The 13999-nt window shown below is 56.4% G+C and overlaps 3 protein-coding genes across 6 annotated transcripts; 1 reads left to right on the top strand and 2 right to left on the bottom strand.

The window, feature by feature from the left end:
* The first annotated feature begins 21 nt into the window (after positions 1-21).
* ZNF511 (zinc finger protein 511) lies at positions 22-4730 on the top strand. The gene is made up of 6 exons (XM_042818003.1): positions 22-165; positions 256-329; positions 560-761; positions 844-968; positions 2702-2881; positions 4335-4730. The coding sequence occupies exons 1-6, from the start codon at positions 22-24 to the stop codon at positions 4402-4404; spliced, it is 795 nt and encodes a 264-aa protein (XP_042673937.1). The 3' UTR covers positions 4405-4730.
* Positions 4731-7800: 3070 nt separating this feature from the next.
* ECHS1 (enoyl-CoA hydratase, short chain 1) lies at positions 7801-9624 on the bottom strand. Its single transcript, XM_042818002.1, has 8 exons — positions 9504-9624; positions 9085-9282; positions 8867-8994; positions 8694-8793; positions 8510-8614; positions 8323-8442; positions 8126-8193; positions 7801-8050 (listed from the first exon to the last, which is right to left on the bottom strand). Exons 1-8 carry the CDS (start codon positions 9622-9624, stop codon positions 7985-7987), a joined length of 906 nt encoding a protein of 301 aa, XP_042673936.1. The 3' UTR covers positions 7801-7984.
* Positions 9625-11409: 1785 nt separating this feature from the next.
* On the bottom strand, positions 11410-13872 carry MTG1 (mitochondrial ribosome associated GTPase 1). 4 transcript variants are annotated; one of them, XM_042818908.1, is made up of 11 exons: positions 13645-13872; positions 13340-13563; positions 12836-12949; positions 12675-12755; positions 12547-12603; positions 12424-12466; positions 12234-12295; positions 12009-12105; positions 11848-11929; positions 11668-11780; positions 11410-11590 (listed from the first exon to the last, which is right to left on the bottom strand). In XM_042818908.1, the coding sequence occupies exons 1-11, from the start codon at positions 13775-13777 to the stop codon at positions 11493-11495; spliced, it is 1104 nt and encodes a 367-aa protein (XP_042674842.1). In that variant the 5' UTR covers positions 13778-13872; the 3' UTR covers positions 11410-11492. The 4 variants fall into 4 exon arrangements, with proteins under 4 accessions (XP_042674842.1, XP_042674841.1, XP_042674844.1 ...); XM_042818907.1 differs by having other exon boundaries at positions 12376-12466; positions 13645-13865; XM_042818910.1 differs by having other exon boundaries at positions 12376-12466; positions 12836-12940; positions 13499-13563; positions 13645-13857.
* Positions 13873-13999: the final 127 nt, after the last annotated feature.

Here is a 13999-nt window from a genome sequence, read left to right as displayed (position 1 = left end):
CTGCGCGGCCCAGCCCGGCCCATGCCGTTGTCCGTCCTCCGCCGCCGCTTGCGGGGTCACCCGCCGCTCCCCTCCGTCCCGCCGCCCGCCCGGGCCCTGCCGTGGCCGCCCTTCGCTTTCTCCCCGCGCCGCCTGCGCCTGGGCCCGCGGCACCCGCTGTTTGAGGTGAGGTGAGGCGAGGCGAGGCGAGGCGGGCGGCGTGGCGGCAGGGCTGCCCCGCGGCTGCCCCACGGCTTCCGTGTCCCCCCACTGCAGGATGGCGACGTGCAGAGGCACCTGTACCTGCGGGAGGCCCTCACGGGCCGCGCCGAGGAGGCGGAGAGGCTCAGGTGAGCCGCGTGGAGGGAGAGCTCGGCCCCCGGCGCTGCTGGGGCCGGTGGGCCGCCCCTGATATTCACAGCGACTCATACCTTCGTAGGAGCTGTGTCCAGGCGCTCCCTGAGCGCCAGCATCTTCTGTGCCGTGCCCACCGCCTTTGGGGCAGAGCCCTCTAGTAATGCTTGAACGTATGATCACTTACACGCCGAGGATGCCGTAACGTGCTGTCCTTCCCTTACAGGGTGTCTGAATTTTGCTGCCACATCTCCGGCTGCTCTCAGGTATTCGACACGCTGGAGGGCTACGAGCACCACTACAACACACTGCACCGGAGCGTCTGCTCCTTCTGCAGGAGGTCCTTCCCCTCGGGGCACCTTCTGGACATCCACATCTCTGAGTGGCACGACTCACTCTTCCAGATCATGGCTGAGAAGCAGAATATGGTGAGGGCACGGCCAGGGCCCTGCTGCCGCACAGACCGGCCGTTCACCCTTCCCAGGAGGTGTCTTCTTTCCTTTCTTTCAGTACAAGTGCTTGGTAGAAGGCTGTGCGGAGAAGTTCAAGAGCAGCAAAGACAGGAAGGATCACTTGGTCACTGTTCACTTATACCCTGCTGACTTCCGATTTGACAGACCAAAGAAAGTGAAGAGGTAACTGCACAACGGCAGCAGCACAGCTGCTTTTTCCATGCAGAAGTGACATAGTGCATCTCTGCTGTCCCACTCCTTTCTAAAGCACACAAGCTGCTATCTAAAGAGCCCAGTAGTGAAGTTTTCTGCTTCTTGTGGGAATAGATATACATGTGGGACTTCATGTGACAATGTTTTGCCTTCTCCTAGTGTGTCTTCATTCTCTCCCTCTGTACTCTTTCAAGTCCAGCACTTTTCTCTGGCAGTGTGTGTTTCCTGCTTTCTTTCCAAGTCTTTGCAATATTCCTACTCCCGAAAAGTGTGAATAGAGCATAAGGAGGCTTTGTAAACCTGTCAGATAGCTTTCTCTTCTGGCCACTCATGCACAGAATCGTGTCATAGAATCATCTGAATAGGAAGGTACCTTTAAGCGCCATCTGGTCCAACTCCTCTGCAGTGAACAGGGACACCCACAGCTCCATCAGGTGCTTAGAGCCTCATCCAGCATGGCCTTGAATGTCTCCAGTGATGGGATACCACTACCTTATCAGGCAACTTGTAACAGTGCTTCGGTACCTTTATTGTAAAAAAAACCTTTTCCTTCTATGTGATCTAAGTCTCCCCTATTTATTTTGGAACCATTGTCCCATTACAACACTGTCCCATTGTCCTATCACACAGAGCCTGCTAAAAAGTGTGCCTCCTTCTTTCTTACAGCCTCCTTTAGATACTGACAGGCCACTCTCAGGTCTCCCCTGTGCCTTCTCTTCTCCAGGCTGAACCACCTCAGCTCTCAGTTTGTCCTGATAGGGGAGGTGTTCCATGCTTTGGATCATTTGTGTGGCCCTCCTCTGGTCGCACTCCAGCAGTTCATATCTCTCCCGTTCTGCTGTTTCCAAGCACTGCTTTTGCTATAAAGTCATCATTTCAAGCGGAACAGGGCAAGGGGGCCCTTTCTCCTCTTCTGGGGAGAAAGAAAGAAAAACAACCCAATTAAGATAAGGAGAGAGAACAAATTTACTACAAATGGTAAAAGAATGTAAGATAATGAGAAATATTATTGAGTTATTAATACAATTAATAACTCAAATGGAAATGAGAAGAAGGCAATGACTGTGCTTCTTGCTGCACTGCTGGCACCCAGAAGCCCTTTCACCCCCCATTACCCGGAATTGGGGAGCATGTGGAAGCTCTTGGGAACTGTAGTACATCTCAGTGTGTCTTCCTCTTAGAAAGTCAGAACTCACCTGAGACTTGCTGAAATGTCTTGATATAGAATACTGATATAACCAGAACATAGAATACAGGCACTGATGTTTAACAGTCTTGAGTGACATTGAGGATGGGATGATGAGAAAATTCCTTGCCCAGTGAAGTGGTACAGCCCTACCACAGGTAACCAGAGGGACTGGGAGTCCCAGAGCTTGCTTGTACTAACCTGCTTGTACCATCACCTCTCCACAGCGGAGGGCTGGACTGGAGTGCTCCAGCCTCGTTTGGGAGCCCATTCATGCATTAAGCTTTATGAGTTGAAGAGTGACATGTAGGAACTAAGCTGTGTGCTGAATACTTTTGCTTATCTCTCCATCAGATTTTGCCCTGCAGCAGGTGTTTTGTGCAGCCAAATCTCGGTGCCTCTTTCATGCGGTAATTCTGCCAGGCCTGATGTGCCCTCTTTAAAATCCCTTTTGTTTCTTTTGCTCCATGCTCGCATGTCAGCTGCTGAGAAAGGATGTCACATTTTGTTTCTGCAGTGGTGCCAAGCACGTGAGCTGTCCTACAGAATATGATGGGAGCATGCTGATGGATGTCAGTGTGGAGACCTCAGAGCAGCTCCAGGCAGACCACATGGAAGTAGTGCCCAGTGAGAGCATGGAGGTCCCTCAGCCTACAGCCAGCACTTCAGAACCAGAGAAGCGTCTCTATAAATCCAGGTCTGAGCCAAATACCTGCACAGGCAACAGTTTCTGGGGCTGGGACCATATTGTCTTAATTGCATAGTGCAATACCACTCTGGGTGTTTTGTGCTGGGTACAGAAGAGGTGATATTTCTATTTATTTTTGAAAAGCACTTTTAAAATAGAAAAAAGCATGAAGAAAAAAAGAGTGAGCATTTACTGCAAAGCTTTGTCAGCACACTGTTGCTGTTGCTCTGCCAGCCCCTGGTATGTTCCCAGGGTACTGCAGAGTGATAGTGGTCTGAAGATAAGCTGTTGGAGTCCAAGCCCCCAAACACAAACGTGTGTTTCCTGCTTTGTAATATTTTGCCATCTTAGCTGATTTTCCCAGGAAACTGACTGCAGCTTCCTGTGTTCCCATGGGGTCACAGGACAAGACACAAGCAAAGCAGGTCGATGCCTTATTCTGAATCATATATTTTGCAAAGTCAGGTCAGCATTGCTGTACTTTCTGATTTTTTTACAAAAAGTTAAAAACAAATTGCCTGATGCTGGCTTCACTTACGAAGTCCTCTTCATCATGTACCATAAAACCTGCATGAGGTAGTATGTTATCAAAAAGTTGCTGAAACAGCACCTGAATCATTGTCATTTATTGATCACTTTAATGGCCTCTAAACACATTGTGTTTTTTCTTGAACTCTCCCAGTTGGCAAAGGGATGCTTGTACTTTGAGTTTGTCACACCTGAGATGCTAGCGTGGTCCATCCAACAGAAACCTGACCTCTCTATTTGTCCATGGGGTTACAGTGATACCAGGCAGTGCCAAGGTGACGTGTTAAACTTGACTGCTTTTTCAAGAGTAACAGGTTATATGCCATTAAGAAATGCTGGCTTGAATTTGATGTGACCCTCCTGGTTGCTGAAAGGCCACACTTTTCTTGCTTCTTCTCTGCAATCATACACTTTTGCAAAAATAACACTGTAACTTCCCAGCATGTTACGTTTTTCCCATTGTGAAGAGAGATGAGAGGCATCCGTCACATAAATGTGCCCCGTCAGTGGAAGACAAACAGCATTTCACCTACATTTTGAATTGGCATCTGTGATTTAGACTCTGGGAGCCTGAAACCATGGAAGATGTAAAATATCCCAGTGCTCCTGTAGGTGGTGGGGTGCTAAGCAATGGATAGGGTGTGTGTTGGAAATGGGCCGATGCAGAGAGCTTGTCCCGGCGAACTGGTGTGCGGCCAGACCTTCACACTTGCAGCTTGTATCTTGGAGAGATTAGTCAATTTTGTTTTGGTATCAAGTTCCCCAAAAGATTACTCTTTTACCTCCAACACGTTGCCTTGCATTCCTGGGCTAAGTCAGCTTTGTCTTTCAAAACATGACTGTTGCTGCTAGTTGACTGGTCACAGCAGGACTTCTGCTGATAACAGAGGGCAGAGATCTCACAAATGCATGTTAACTGGCATCTCTGTTCCAGGATCCCATCCACAATCTGCTTTGGACAGGGTGCCACCCGAGGATTTAAAGGCTCGCATAAGAAAGTGTGAATGTCAGCACAGTAGATTTGCGCAAGACAAAAAGACACCAGCAATTGTGATCGAAGCCCCCGTGTCCAAGCAAGAATGTTTGCCATTGCGTGCAAGGATCTGCTCCATAACGGGAAGGTGAAAAGGAGAAAAGAGCGGTGGTGCAGTTCGGAATATCTAGAATCTTCGGGAGGTGCTTTGCCACAGTCCCTTCGTGTCTGTGTACCACGTCTCTTTGGCAGAAATTGAGAGAAGAGCCTCGCTTGTATTTATTCTCCGTTAGACACAAAAGCTCTCCTCTCTGATTTCCCCTGAAATCAAACTGGAAATAAATTTTTCTGCCTCTCTGCTGTTGAGTTTCTGTGTCTCATCAGCTGCTGCCCGGAGATGTAGGTGGAGCCAAGCAGATGGTATGAGTCTTTGAGATTTTCCCCAAATATCTCCAAGTCAATCTGCAAGAGAGGGTGTATCCCCTTATGCCTTCTTTCCTGTTTAGCCCTGTTCTCCTGGGAGGAAAGTTCCACCAGAGGCACATGTGCCCTTTTCCTTATGTTCCTACCACAGAGTAAACCACAGAGCTCACAGCTTCCTGTCCCTATGGTCTCTTTAAACTGTGACATTCAGTAAATGGTCCACAAAGGAAAAAAAAATGGAATCACAGGCTGTTGGTATGGCATTTATCCAAGAAGCTAAGGATTTGTAATTGCTTCTTTTCCCTCCCTCCTCACCAGAAGGAATAAAGGATAAAAGAGGCTTTGAAAAATCCTTGCAAATATGAGCAGGGAGCAATTTCTACAGATTTCTTTGGGAGTTTTTAAAATGCCTCATTCTGTTTAAAAACAGCTGGTTAGTTCACCTTGCTCCTCAGCCTGCAGAGAGAGCTGCCCCAGGCTGACAGATCTGGTGACAACGGGCACTGCAGGTGCTGGGGTGGAGGGACAGAGGGCAGCAGGAAAGTGTGGCTGGAGGAAAGGCAGATGACGGACAAGATGGAGAAAAGTCCTGGCTGCAGGGCTGGGCTAGGAGGAACAGCAGATGGAAGGCAGGGATGGAGCAAGTGGGATGCAATGAGATGGGATGTCAGGCCTGTGCCATCACCAGAGCTGCATCAGAAAGACATGGAACTGTTGGAGTGGATCCAGAGCAAGCCACAAGGACAGAGGGCTGGAGCACCTCTGCTAAGGAGACGGGCCTAGAGCTGGGGTATTCAGTTGAAGAGAAAGCATGGAAGAGACCTTAGAGTGGCCTTCTAGTATCTAAAGGGGCTATAGGAATGCTGGGGAGGAGCTCTCTGTCAGGGGAGGTAGAATCACATCACAAAACTGGAGGATAACCTAAGATGGCATGGACCCCCGGGCATTATTGAATGCAACTCTGGGTTCCACACAGCACCACCCAAACCCTACGTCTGAGAGCAGCACTCCAGCACTCCCTGAGCTCCAGCACTCAGGGTTGTGCCCACTGCCCCGCACAGCTCATTCCACCCCACCGCCCTCTGCCACAGAGCCTTTCTCTCACCCCCAGCTGCCCTCCCCTGACAGCTCCATGCTGTTCCTTCGGCCAGTCACCGTCACACAGAGCAGAGCTCAGCGCTGCCCCTGCGCTCCCTGTGAGGAGCTGCAGCTGCCACAAGGCCTCCCTTCGGCTCCTCTACTCTGGGCCAGACAGACCCAGGGACCCCAGATGCTCCTCACACCTCCTACCCCCCGGATCCTTCCCCATCTCTGGAGCCCTTCTTTGCATGCTGTGAAACACTCATGTTAAGATTCATCTCCCAGGGGAAAAATGGATCAGCAAAGGAATTGCGACCTGAAAGCACCAAATCCATCCATTTTCCTTCAGAGGCAGGAGCTGAAGATAACCTCACGCTGGAGAGAAACCCTGCTGTGCACAGCACACGGGGCAGGAGAGCCACTGAGAGCAGCTGAGCAGGTGCTCAGCTACGTGATGGCGATGGCGCTGCACAGCTATTCTCCTTTCACTGTTTATTTCAGCTGGCCTAGTTTGGATTCCTAGTTTGGTGTTGAGGAATGAGTTTGCAGACCTGCAGCCCTCAGCAGCTGCTAATTCGACTGCTGCTGGTGCTCTGCAAGGTGTATGTATACATGTGCACGACGGGGCGCACCTGCATGACCCACACCACTCCCCCATGCAACCACACGACATGCGTGGCTGCACCACACCCAGGGGCAAAGTGCGGGGCAAGGGCTATGCACAGGCAGAGGCACCATGGGTCCCTGTGGTGTAGCTGTGCTGCTGGGTGCAGCTCTCCTGCTGCTAGCCCCCGAAGGCACCCAGGTGAGCCCACAGCTCTCTGTGGCCCAGGGCCGGGCACAGAGCTGGCCCTCACCTTGTCCTTCTCTGCTGCAGGTTCTTGGTGGTCTCAGACGGGATGTGGATGCGGAGCAGAATCTGGCGAAGGAGATGTAAGAGGGGCTACAGCCACACTGCCTGCACCACTGAGTGCTGCATTGTGGCTGGGATCGGGCTGGGGAAAGCAGTGGGCAAACATCAGTGGGCAGCCTGGTCTAGTGGCTGGCAACCCTGCACATAGCAGGGAGGTTGAAACTAGATGATCATTATGGTCCTTTTCAATTCAGGCTGTTTATAATTCTATGATTCTATGATTAGGCACTTTAAGGGGATGTATTATCCTTGCTGCTTTGAATTCCTAACAGTTAAGGGGCTTCCTGCTCATGCATTTCCCCTCACATCACTCAAACCCTCTAAGCTGCATGGCCCTGGTTTTGCTTCACCTTGCTTCAAAGCTGCTATTGCTTCCCTTGCAGCAATGCTGCCATCGTGCCTGTGCCACTCGTGAGATGAGCACCCAAAGAGCCCACTAATTCATGTTTTAAATCCAAATGGACCCACTCAGCCCTCAGCAGGCACTGACAACATGGGGTCAGCTTTCATGACTTGCTGCCCCACGGGCCACCTCTGCTCTCTTACAGCATCCAGGCCGCACAGGAGGCAGAGGAAGCCAAGCTTGCCAAGGACACTGCCTCACGGCCTCTGTTCCCTCCAGACCCTGCTCGGGTCCAGGTGGGGCCAGAGCAGGACCGCGACCATCTCTACCACCCTTCAGTCAAGGTTGAGGTGGAGCCTGAACTCCAGTCCTGCAGAGAGCGCCTGGTTCTATCAGCAGAAGTGGAAAATGGCCCCTCAGAGGATCATGACCACCTCTACCACAGCTGAATGAGGCTCCAGCCCTGCCCTCCCCGTGGGCCCCCAGTAAACCTCTCCTTGTTGAGCAGCCTGGTGGATGCCTGGTTTCTGACAGGAATAGGAGAGTCCAGCAGGCCAGGGGGCTCGGCCTGTCACCCCAGCCCCAGGTCAGCCCATAGGAAGGGCTCCCAGCCATCTCCAGTGCTTCTCAGTTTGGGAACTCCCAACAAAAATGTTGATGCACCGGCAGCACCAGGAAAGCCTTTTAATAGCAATAACAAGCAAAACCCTGCTGAGGATCTTGCCCAGTGTGGGCATCAGTCAGTGTCGGGTGCTGGCTCCCTCTGCGGTGCCAACAGACCCGTCCTTCATTTTGAGGCACATGGCTGGTGAAGGGCAGCAAAGGGGAACAAGTGTCTGCTGGTTCTGCAGCTCAACTGTCAGTGAAGTTGGCTTTGCGCTTCTCCACAAAGGCAGTCATCCCTTCCTTGCGATCGTCCTGGTGGCAGAGAATGGGTTGGGGTGTTCCACAGCCTCACCCTCCCTGTGCTTCCAGGGCCAGCCCTGTACTCACGGTGGCAAAAGTAGCATAGAAAAGGCGCTTCTCTGTCCTGTTGCCCTCTGTCAGTGTTGTTTCGAACGCTGGAGATGGGGACAAGGAGATGGAGAAAAGATAGGGATGAGGAGATGGGACATGATGAGAGACGAGGAGATGGGAACACCATTCAGCCCCCTAAAACCCTGAGTTCACCCCATCCCTGACCCCCATACCAGCATTGACGGACTCCTTGGCCATAGCTACCACCAGTTTGGAGTTGGTAGCGATCTTCTCAGCGCAGCCAATGGCCGCATCCAGCAGCTTCTCCGTGGGGAAGACTTTGCTGACCAGACCTGGGGACAAGCAGGGAGGTGGGGGGGGAAGTCCTCATTGTGCCCCCAGCCTCACCCACACCCCTACCTGCCGCTTTGGCCTCCGCCGCCGAGATCCGCTCCCCAGTCAGCACCATCTCCATGGCCAGCGACTTGCCCACCGCCCTGGTCAGCCTCTGCGTTCCGCCGGCGCCTGGGGGTGGGGCGGTGGGCATGGCAGCAGGCACGCGGCTGTCACCAACCCGCCCGGGACACACAGCTTCCACGCTCACCTGGGATCGTCCCCAGCAGGATCTCGGGCTGCCCAAACTGCGCCTTCTCCCCGGCATAGATGATGTCGCACATCATGGCCAGTTCGCAGCCGCCGCCCAGCTGCAAGCACAGTGAGGCTATGGTATATGGGCAGCACGGACGTGGGACACGGGGACACAGAAGGGGTACTCACAGCGAAGCCATTAACGGCGGCGATGGTGGGCTTGCGGACAGTGGCCACCCGATCCCAGCCAGCCAGGAAGCAGCCACTATAGCACTCCTGGAAGGTTTTGTTCTGCATCTCTTTAATGTCAGCACCGGCTGCAAGGGGGACCGCCTATGCTGTACCCAAAGGGCTGCGTTGGGATCCCCAGAGGAGGGGGGTGGGACCACAGGGTGTCGGGGCCGTACCCGCAAAGGCCTTTTCACTGCCGGTGATGACAATAGCTCCCACCTGCCCGTCGGCCTCGAAGGCGTCCAGCGCACGCCCCAGCTCCTCCATCAGCCCCGCACAGAGCGCGTTGAGCGCCTCGGGCCGCTGCAGCCGGATCAGCCCCACGCTGCCGCCCGCCCCGGCCTTCTGCACCTGCAGGAAGCGGAACGGGGGCCCTGCGCGGCCAGCTGACCGCGCGCCATTATGGGGCGATCTTCACCCAGGTGGGCGGTGGGCTCCGCGCTCCGTGGGGGTGGCTCCCGGTGCCCCTCGCCCGGTGCCGGTGTCCCGAGCACGGCCTAAGCCCACTGCCCGCCCCTGGCTCCAGGTGCCCTTTCTTCCCCCCACCCCGCAGCGCTCCCCTCCCAGCGCCCGCTGCCGCCGACCCTTCGCTCACCGTCGCTGTACCCCCGCCCCGCCACGAGGGGGCGGAGTGCCGCCAGGAGAGCGCGGCGCCGCGCGGCACCGGCGCAGACACCGGCACCGGGGCGGAGGAGGGCGCGCAGCGAGGCCGCCATTTCGCTGCGAGGCGCGGAGCTGCGCGGCCACGCCCCCGCCGTCCTGCAGCCTCGCTCCGCCCCGCGCCCATTGGTCGGCGCTGCCGCTGCCAGCAGCGCGCCTGTGCCATTGGCCGACGAGGGCCCCGCAGCTCCCCACGCGTGTCCGCTCTTCACGTCTCCCGAGGGCGCGCTGCGCGGCCCCGTGGCCACCGCCCGACGCCGAGAGGAGCGGAGCGGGTGGCAGCCCGGCGAGCGCGGAGGGGAGGCGCCCACGCAGGACGTGGGAGCGGAAGGCGTCGGGGATCGCTGCGCGGATGCGCGGCCCCTGCGCGGAGAGGTGCGTACGGCCGTGCGTTGGCCATGCACGGGTGCGTCGAAGCTCGACCCCATGGCTGCGGGAGGTCGTGCGGATGTGCAGCGCGTGCAGGGGGACACCGCGCGTGTGGTCGGGCACTCCGGGTGCAAGTGCACGTGCAGGGCTGGTGACAGCACAGCGGCTCACACGTGTCTGTGCAGCCCGTGTGTCAGCGCGTGTGGCAAGCATGTTGATGTGTGTGATACACACGTCATCCATGTGTCAGTGTATGTAATACATATGTTGGTGCATGCAACATATTTGTGCAATCCATGTGTTATGCAAGATATGTAATGCATGTGTTGGCATATATCGCAGACACTTGCAAACCACGTGCTTGTGCACCCCAGGTTCCAGTAACACACATTTTGGTGCAAATGACATGTGTAATCCACGTGTCATGCTATTGACATGCATGTTGTGAATGTGGCATGCATGTGTAATCCCTATGTTGGTGCATGTGGCACACACACAACACATGCACATGCAGGCTGCAACCAGGGCTGCATGCACGCACCATGCATCCCACGCATCGATGCATGTGCAAGGCATAGGGAGACTTCATGGCTGCCTGCATGCCTGTACAGCCCGTGTTGATGCGTGCGATGTCTGCAGCCCATGCACGATGTGACTGCACTCACACACCACATATGGGTGCGCTGTAAGCCAGGGTGCATGCATGATCCTGGCACGTGCAGTGTTTATAGAGCTTCAGTGGGTGCATGCACAGGACCAGGGCTGGTGCACACAGACGCATCGCGCATGCACGTAGTGAGGTGAGCACCTGCCCACAGCAGAGCCCTCCCTGTGTGCAGGTCAGCAGGATGAGGCAATGTGTGGCCTGCTGCTGGGTGCTGCTACTGCTTGCTGCCACCTTCTGCCAACCGGCCGCCGCCAAGGGCGGGCGTGGGGGCTCCCGGGGGGCTGCACGCAGCATGGCGCGGGGGGCTGCCCGCAGCCGGCACAGGGGCCTGCCACGCTATGGCGGGGCCCTGCGTGTGGCTGCGGCAGCAGCAGCTGGGGCAGCAGCTGGAGCCGCACTGCACCAGGCCCAGGCAGAGACGGAGTACCACGAAGGCAATGGGACAGCCTGGACATCGCTGGCATCAGAACAGGTGGAATGGGGCTGGGCCGTGCCATGGCTCTGTCTGCTCGCTGCCATCCTGCACCACTGATGGCATCCACTGGGACGACTGGGTTCCTAAAGCGATCCCACAGCAACGTGGAAATAAAGCTGGGTGACACCATGTGTGGCTGGACACAGCCCAAGCAAGGACCGGGTGCAGGTACGGGGATAGCTGTAACACCCTGCACCGAGGCCTCTGTGGTTTTACTTGGGGCTACAGGTGGCACCTGCACGGTCTGGGCTTCCCCAGAGGCTGTGCCTCCCCCTTCCCTTTCCCACCAGTCCCAGTGGGGAGGATGCAGCCATCACGAAGTGACCCATCTAGGAACAAAGCAGCTTTAATCACACCATGCTGCCACCTGGAGCTGGGGGAGATGTGGCATGCCCTGCTCTACTCCAGGACCCTCAGTCCAATGTCAGTCTACCCAGGCGCCCGGCACGGAAGGCCCGCAGGAACTCATAGGCAGCAGCTGAGTAGTTGAGCATCATTATGTTGACATTCCCTGCAGAATGGACAGAGAGGGTTGCCACAATCCTCAGCAGAGCCCACAGCCCACTGATCCCCAAACCCCATGCTCACCTGTGCCTGTCAGCACCTTCACCTTCTGCGTCTTGCCCAGGGTGACCGCCACGTACTTCAGCACATGCCTGATGTTGTCACTGGCCTCGGGCAGTCCATAGCGCTCCATGTATCTGCAGAGAGGATGCGGCACCCACCCACACCTCGGGGTGCCCCAGCCATGCCCTGCTCCCCACTCACCCAAACTGCTGCTGCTGGTTCAGTACGTACAGCAGGTAGTCAGCCATGATGTCCTCACCCACTAAATGGTCACGGATGGCTCCTGCCAGAGGGAAGCCCCCAGCCTTGTCAGCTTTCTCCACACAGCCTGCCCCAGGCTTCCCTGCTCCATGGCCCCATACCACACAATGCCAGCTTCATCCCCGTCTCCACATCGGCCAACTTTGGGGGCAGCACACCTGGCGTGTCTACCAGGTACATCAGGGGAGTCTCGCACACCTGCGGTCCCACCACCAAGACCACAGGCTCAGCGGGGGCTCTTAGCCAAGGCCTCGCTGCAAAGTGATGAGGCGCTTCATGGGAGAAAGTCTGCACCCTGCAGCCGCACCCACAGGGGGAGATGGTACCTGGATCCGGGTCAGCACCGCCTTGGTGACACCTGGCTCACCACCCACTGCTGTGGCTCTTCCTTTGGGGAAAAGGAGAGAGTGAGGGTGGTGCGTGATGCTGGAGCAGCAACCTCCCAATGCTATGGAAACTTGGGTGTACCCTTTTTGAGGTGCAACCTCCGCAAAGAGTTGATAAGCGATGACTTGCCTACATTGGGCACGCCGATCACCATGATGTTGTACTCGATACTCTGAAAGCAAGGAGGACACGTGCAGGTGCTGTGCTCCACCAAAGGACATACCCAGGCTGCAGCCTCCCTGCCCTACTCACCTCAGCCCGGTGGTAGCGTGGGCTGCTGCTGACTAGCTTGGCGACCAGGGGCACAATCTGTGGGAAGTGGGGAGGATGCTTTCATCGCAGCCTCAGGGCCAACTGAGGACACAGCAGCAGCACAGTACCTTCTTGACATTGCTATCCCGCTGACAATCAGTGAAGACAACATGCGAGCATCCCTGCTGCCTCAGTTGCTCCAGGACTCTCTGTGGGGACAGGAGCTCACTAGTATTGTCCTACTGAAGCCCTGCGGGGTCCCAGCCCACTCTCTGCCTCCAGCACTCACTGACTGCTGGCATGGGTCAGCCAGGTCCATCTTGTTCAGCACCAGAAGATGTGGGCGGATGCCCAGCACCTCCTGCAGCACAGGATTACGGCCTGACAGTGGGATGTGTGGCTGCTAAGGAGAACAACTGTGGTATGAGGGAAAACAGGAGAGTGGCGGGCTGGTGTGGCATGTGGGATAAAGAGGCTTGGAACTAGGTAACAGCACAGATGCAGGGCTTAAAGGGGCGCTGAAGCAACTGCGTGCTGGAGCAGATCACAGAGAAAAGAGGGGCATGGGGGCTGGTTTGGGGGATTATGGGGCTGAGAGCAAACTACCTCATGGACAGATGAATATGGGTACAGGGACCAAAAGGGAGTGAATGAATGACTATGTGCAGAGGCAGACGTAGGGGAAAACATGGTCGGGGACCGGTATGGGACCTTATGGAAAACAGGAGGCACCATTTTGGGGGTTGCGGGGCCGGTGCATCTCAGGGGGATTTCGGAACTTAGACCGTGGTACCTGGAGGGCGGTACGGCACGGAGACAGCGCGTGCTGGAGAAAGCAGGGAGCTGGGAGGCAGTCTGAATGCCGTGCGGGGGGCCGGTGCCGCTCGAGCGGCTTAGGAACTGGAAGCACTTGGCAGTAGGGCACAGCGCAGAACTCGGCGTCTAAGGATATACGAGCGTCGTGCACCTCGACGAGGCAGTCGGCACGCCGCAGGGAGGCCCGCATCTGCCGCAGTCCTGCAACACAACGCCCGCTGAGCGGAGCGGCCGGAGGCACCGACGGGAAGGGCCCCCTCCCCGCCGCTACCGGACTCTCACCTTTGGCCATGTGCCCGGGGAACCATGAGGACGCATCGCGGCTGCCGAAATCGAAGCGGGTGCGGAACCCACCCGACTCCGAGCATGGCCCCAAGGCGGCGGCGGCGCGCAGCGGTCCCACCCAGCTCCTCATGACACTTCCGGTGAGTCACTTCCGGCCGTCACTTCCGCCGTGAGAAGCGGAAGGAGGAAGCGGAGCGGCGCTGGGAGGTGAGTGCGGGGATGCGGTCGTGGCGGGGGGCGTGGCCCGACCCAGCCGTGACACAGCGCTCTTTCAGCGTCATGGCGGAGCCGCGGCCCAGCGGGGAGCCTCGGAGCTCAGCGGCGGGTCCGGGCCCAGCGCCCGCCGCGCCCA

Source organism: Centrocercus urophasianus, unplaced genomic scaffold (assembly GCF_019232065.1).
Source record: "Centrocercus urophasianus isolate 14NV4802_14NV808 unplaced genomic scaffold, USGS_Curo_1.0 seq_17, whole genome shotgun sequence".
NCBI classification, from domain to species: domain Eukaryota; kingdom Metazoa; phylum Chordata; class Aves; order Galliformes; family Phasianidae; genus Centrocercus; species Centrocercus urophasianus.
Note: the sequence above shows the minus strand (reverse complement) of the source record. Positions and strands in the feature narration are given on the sequence as shown.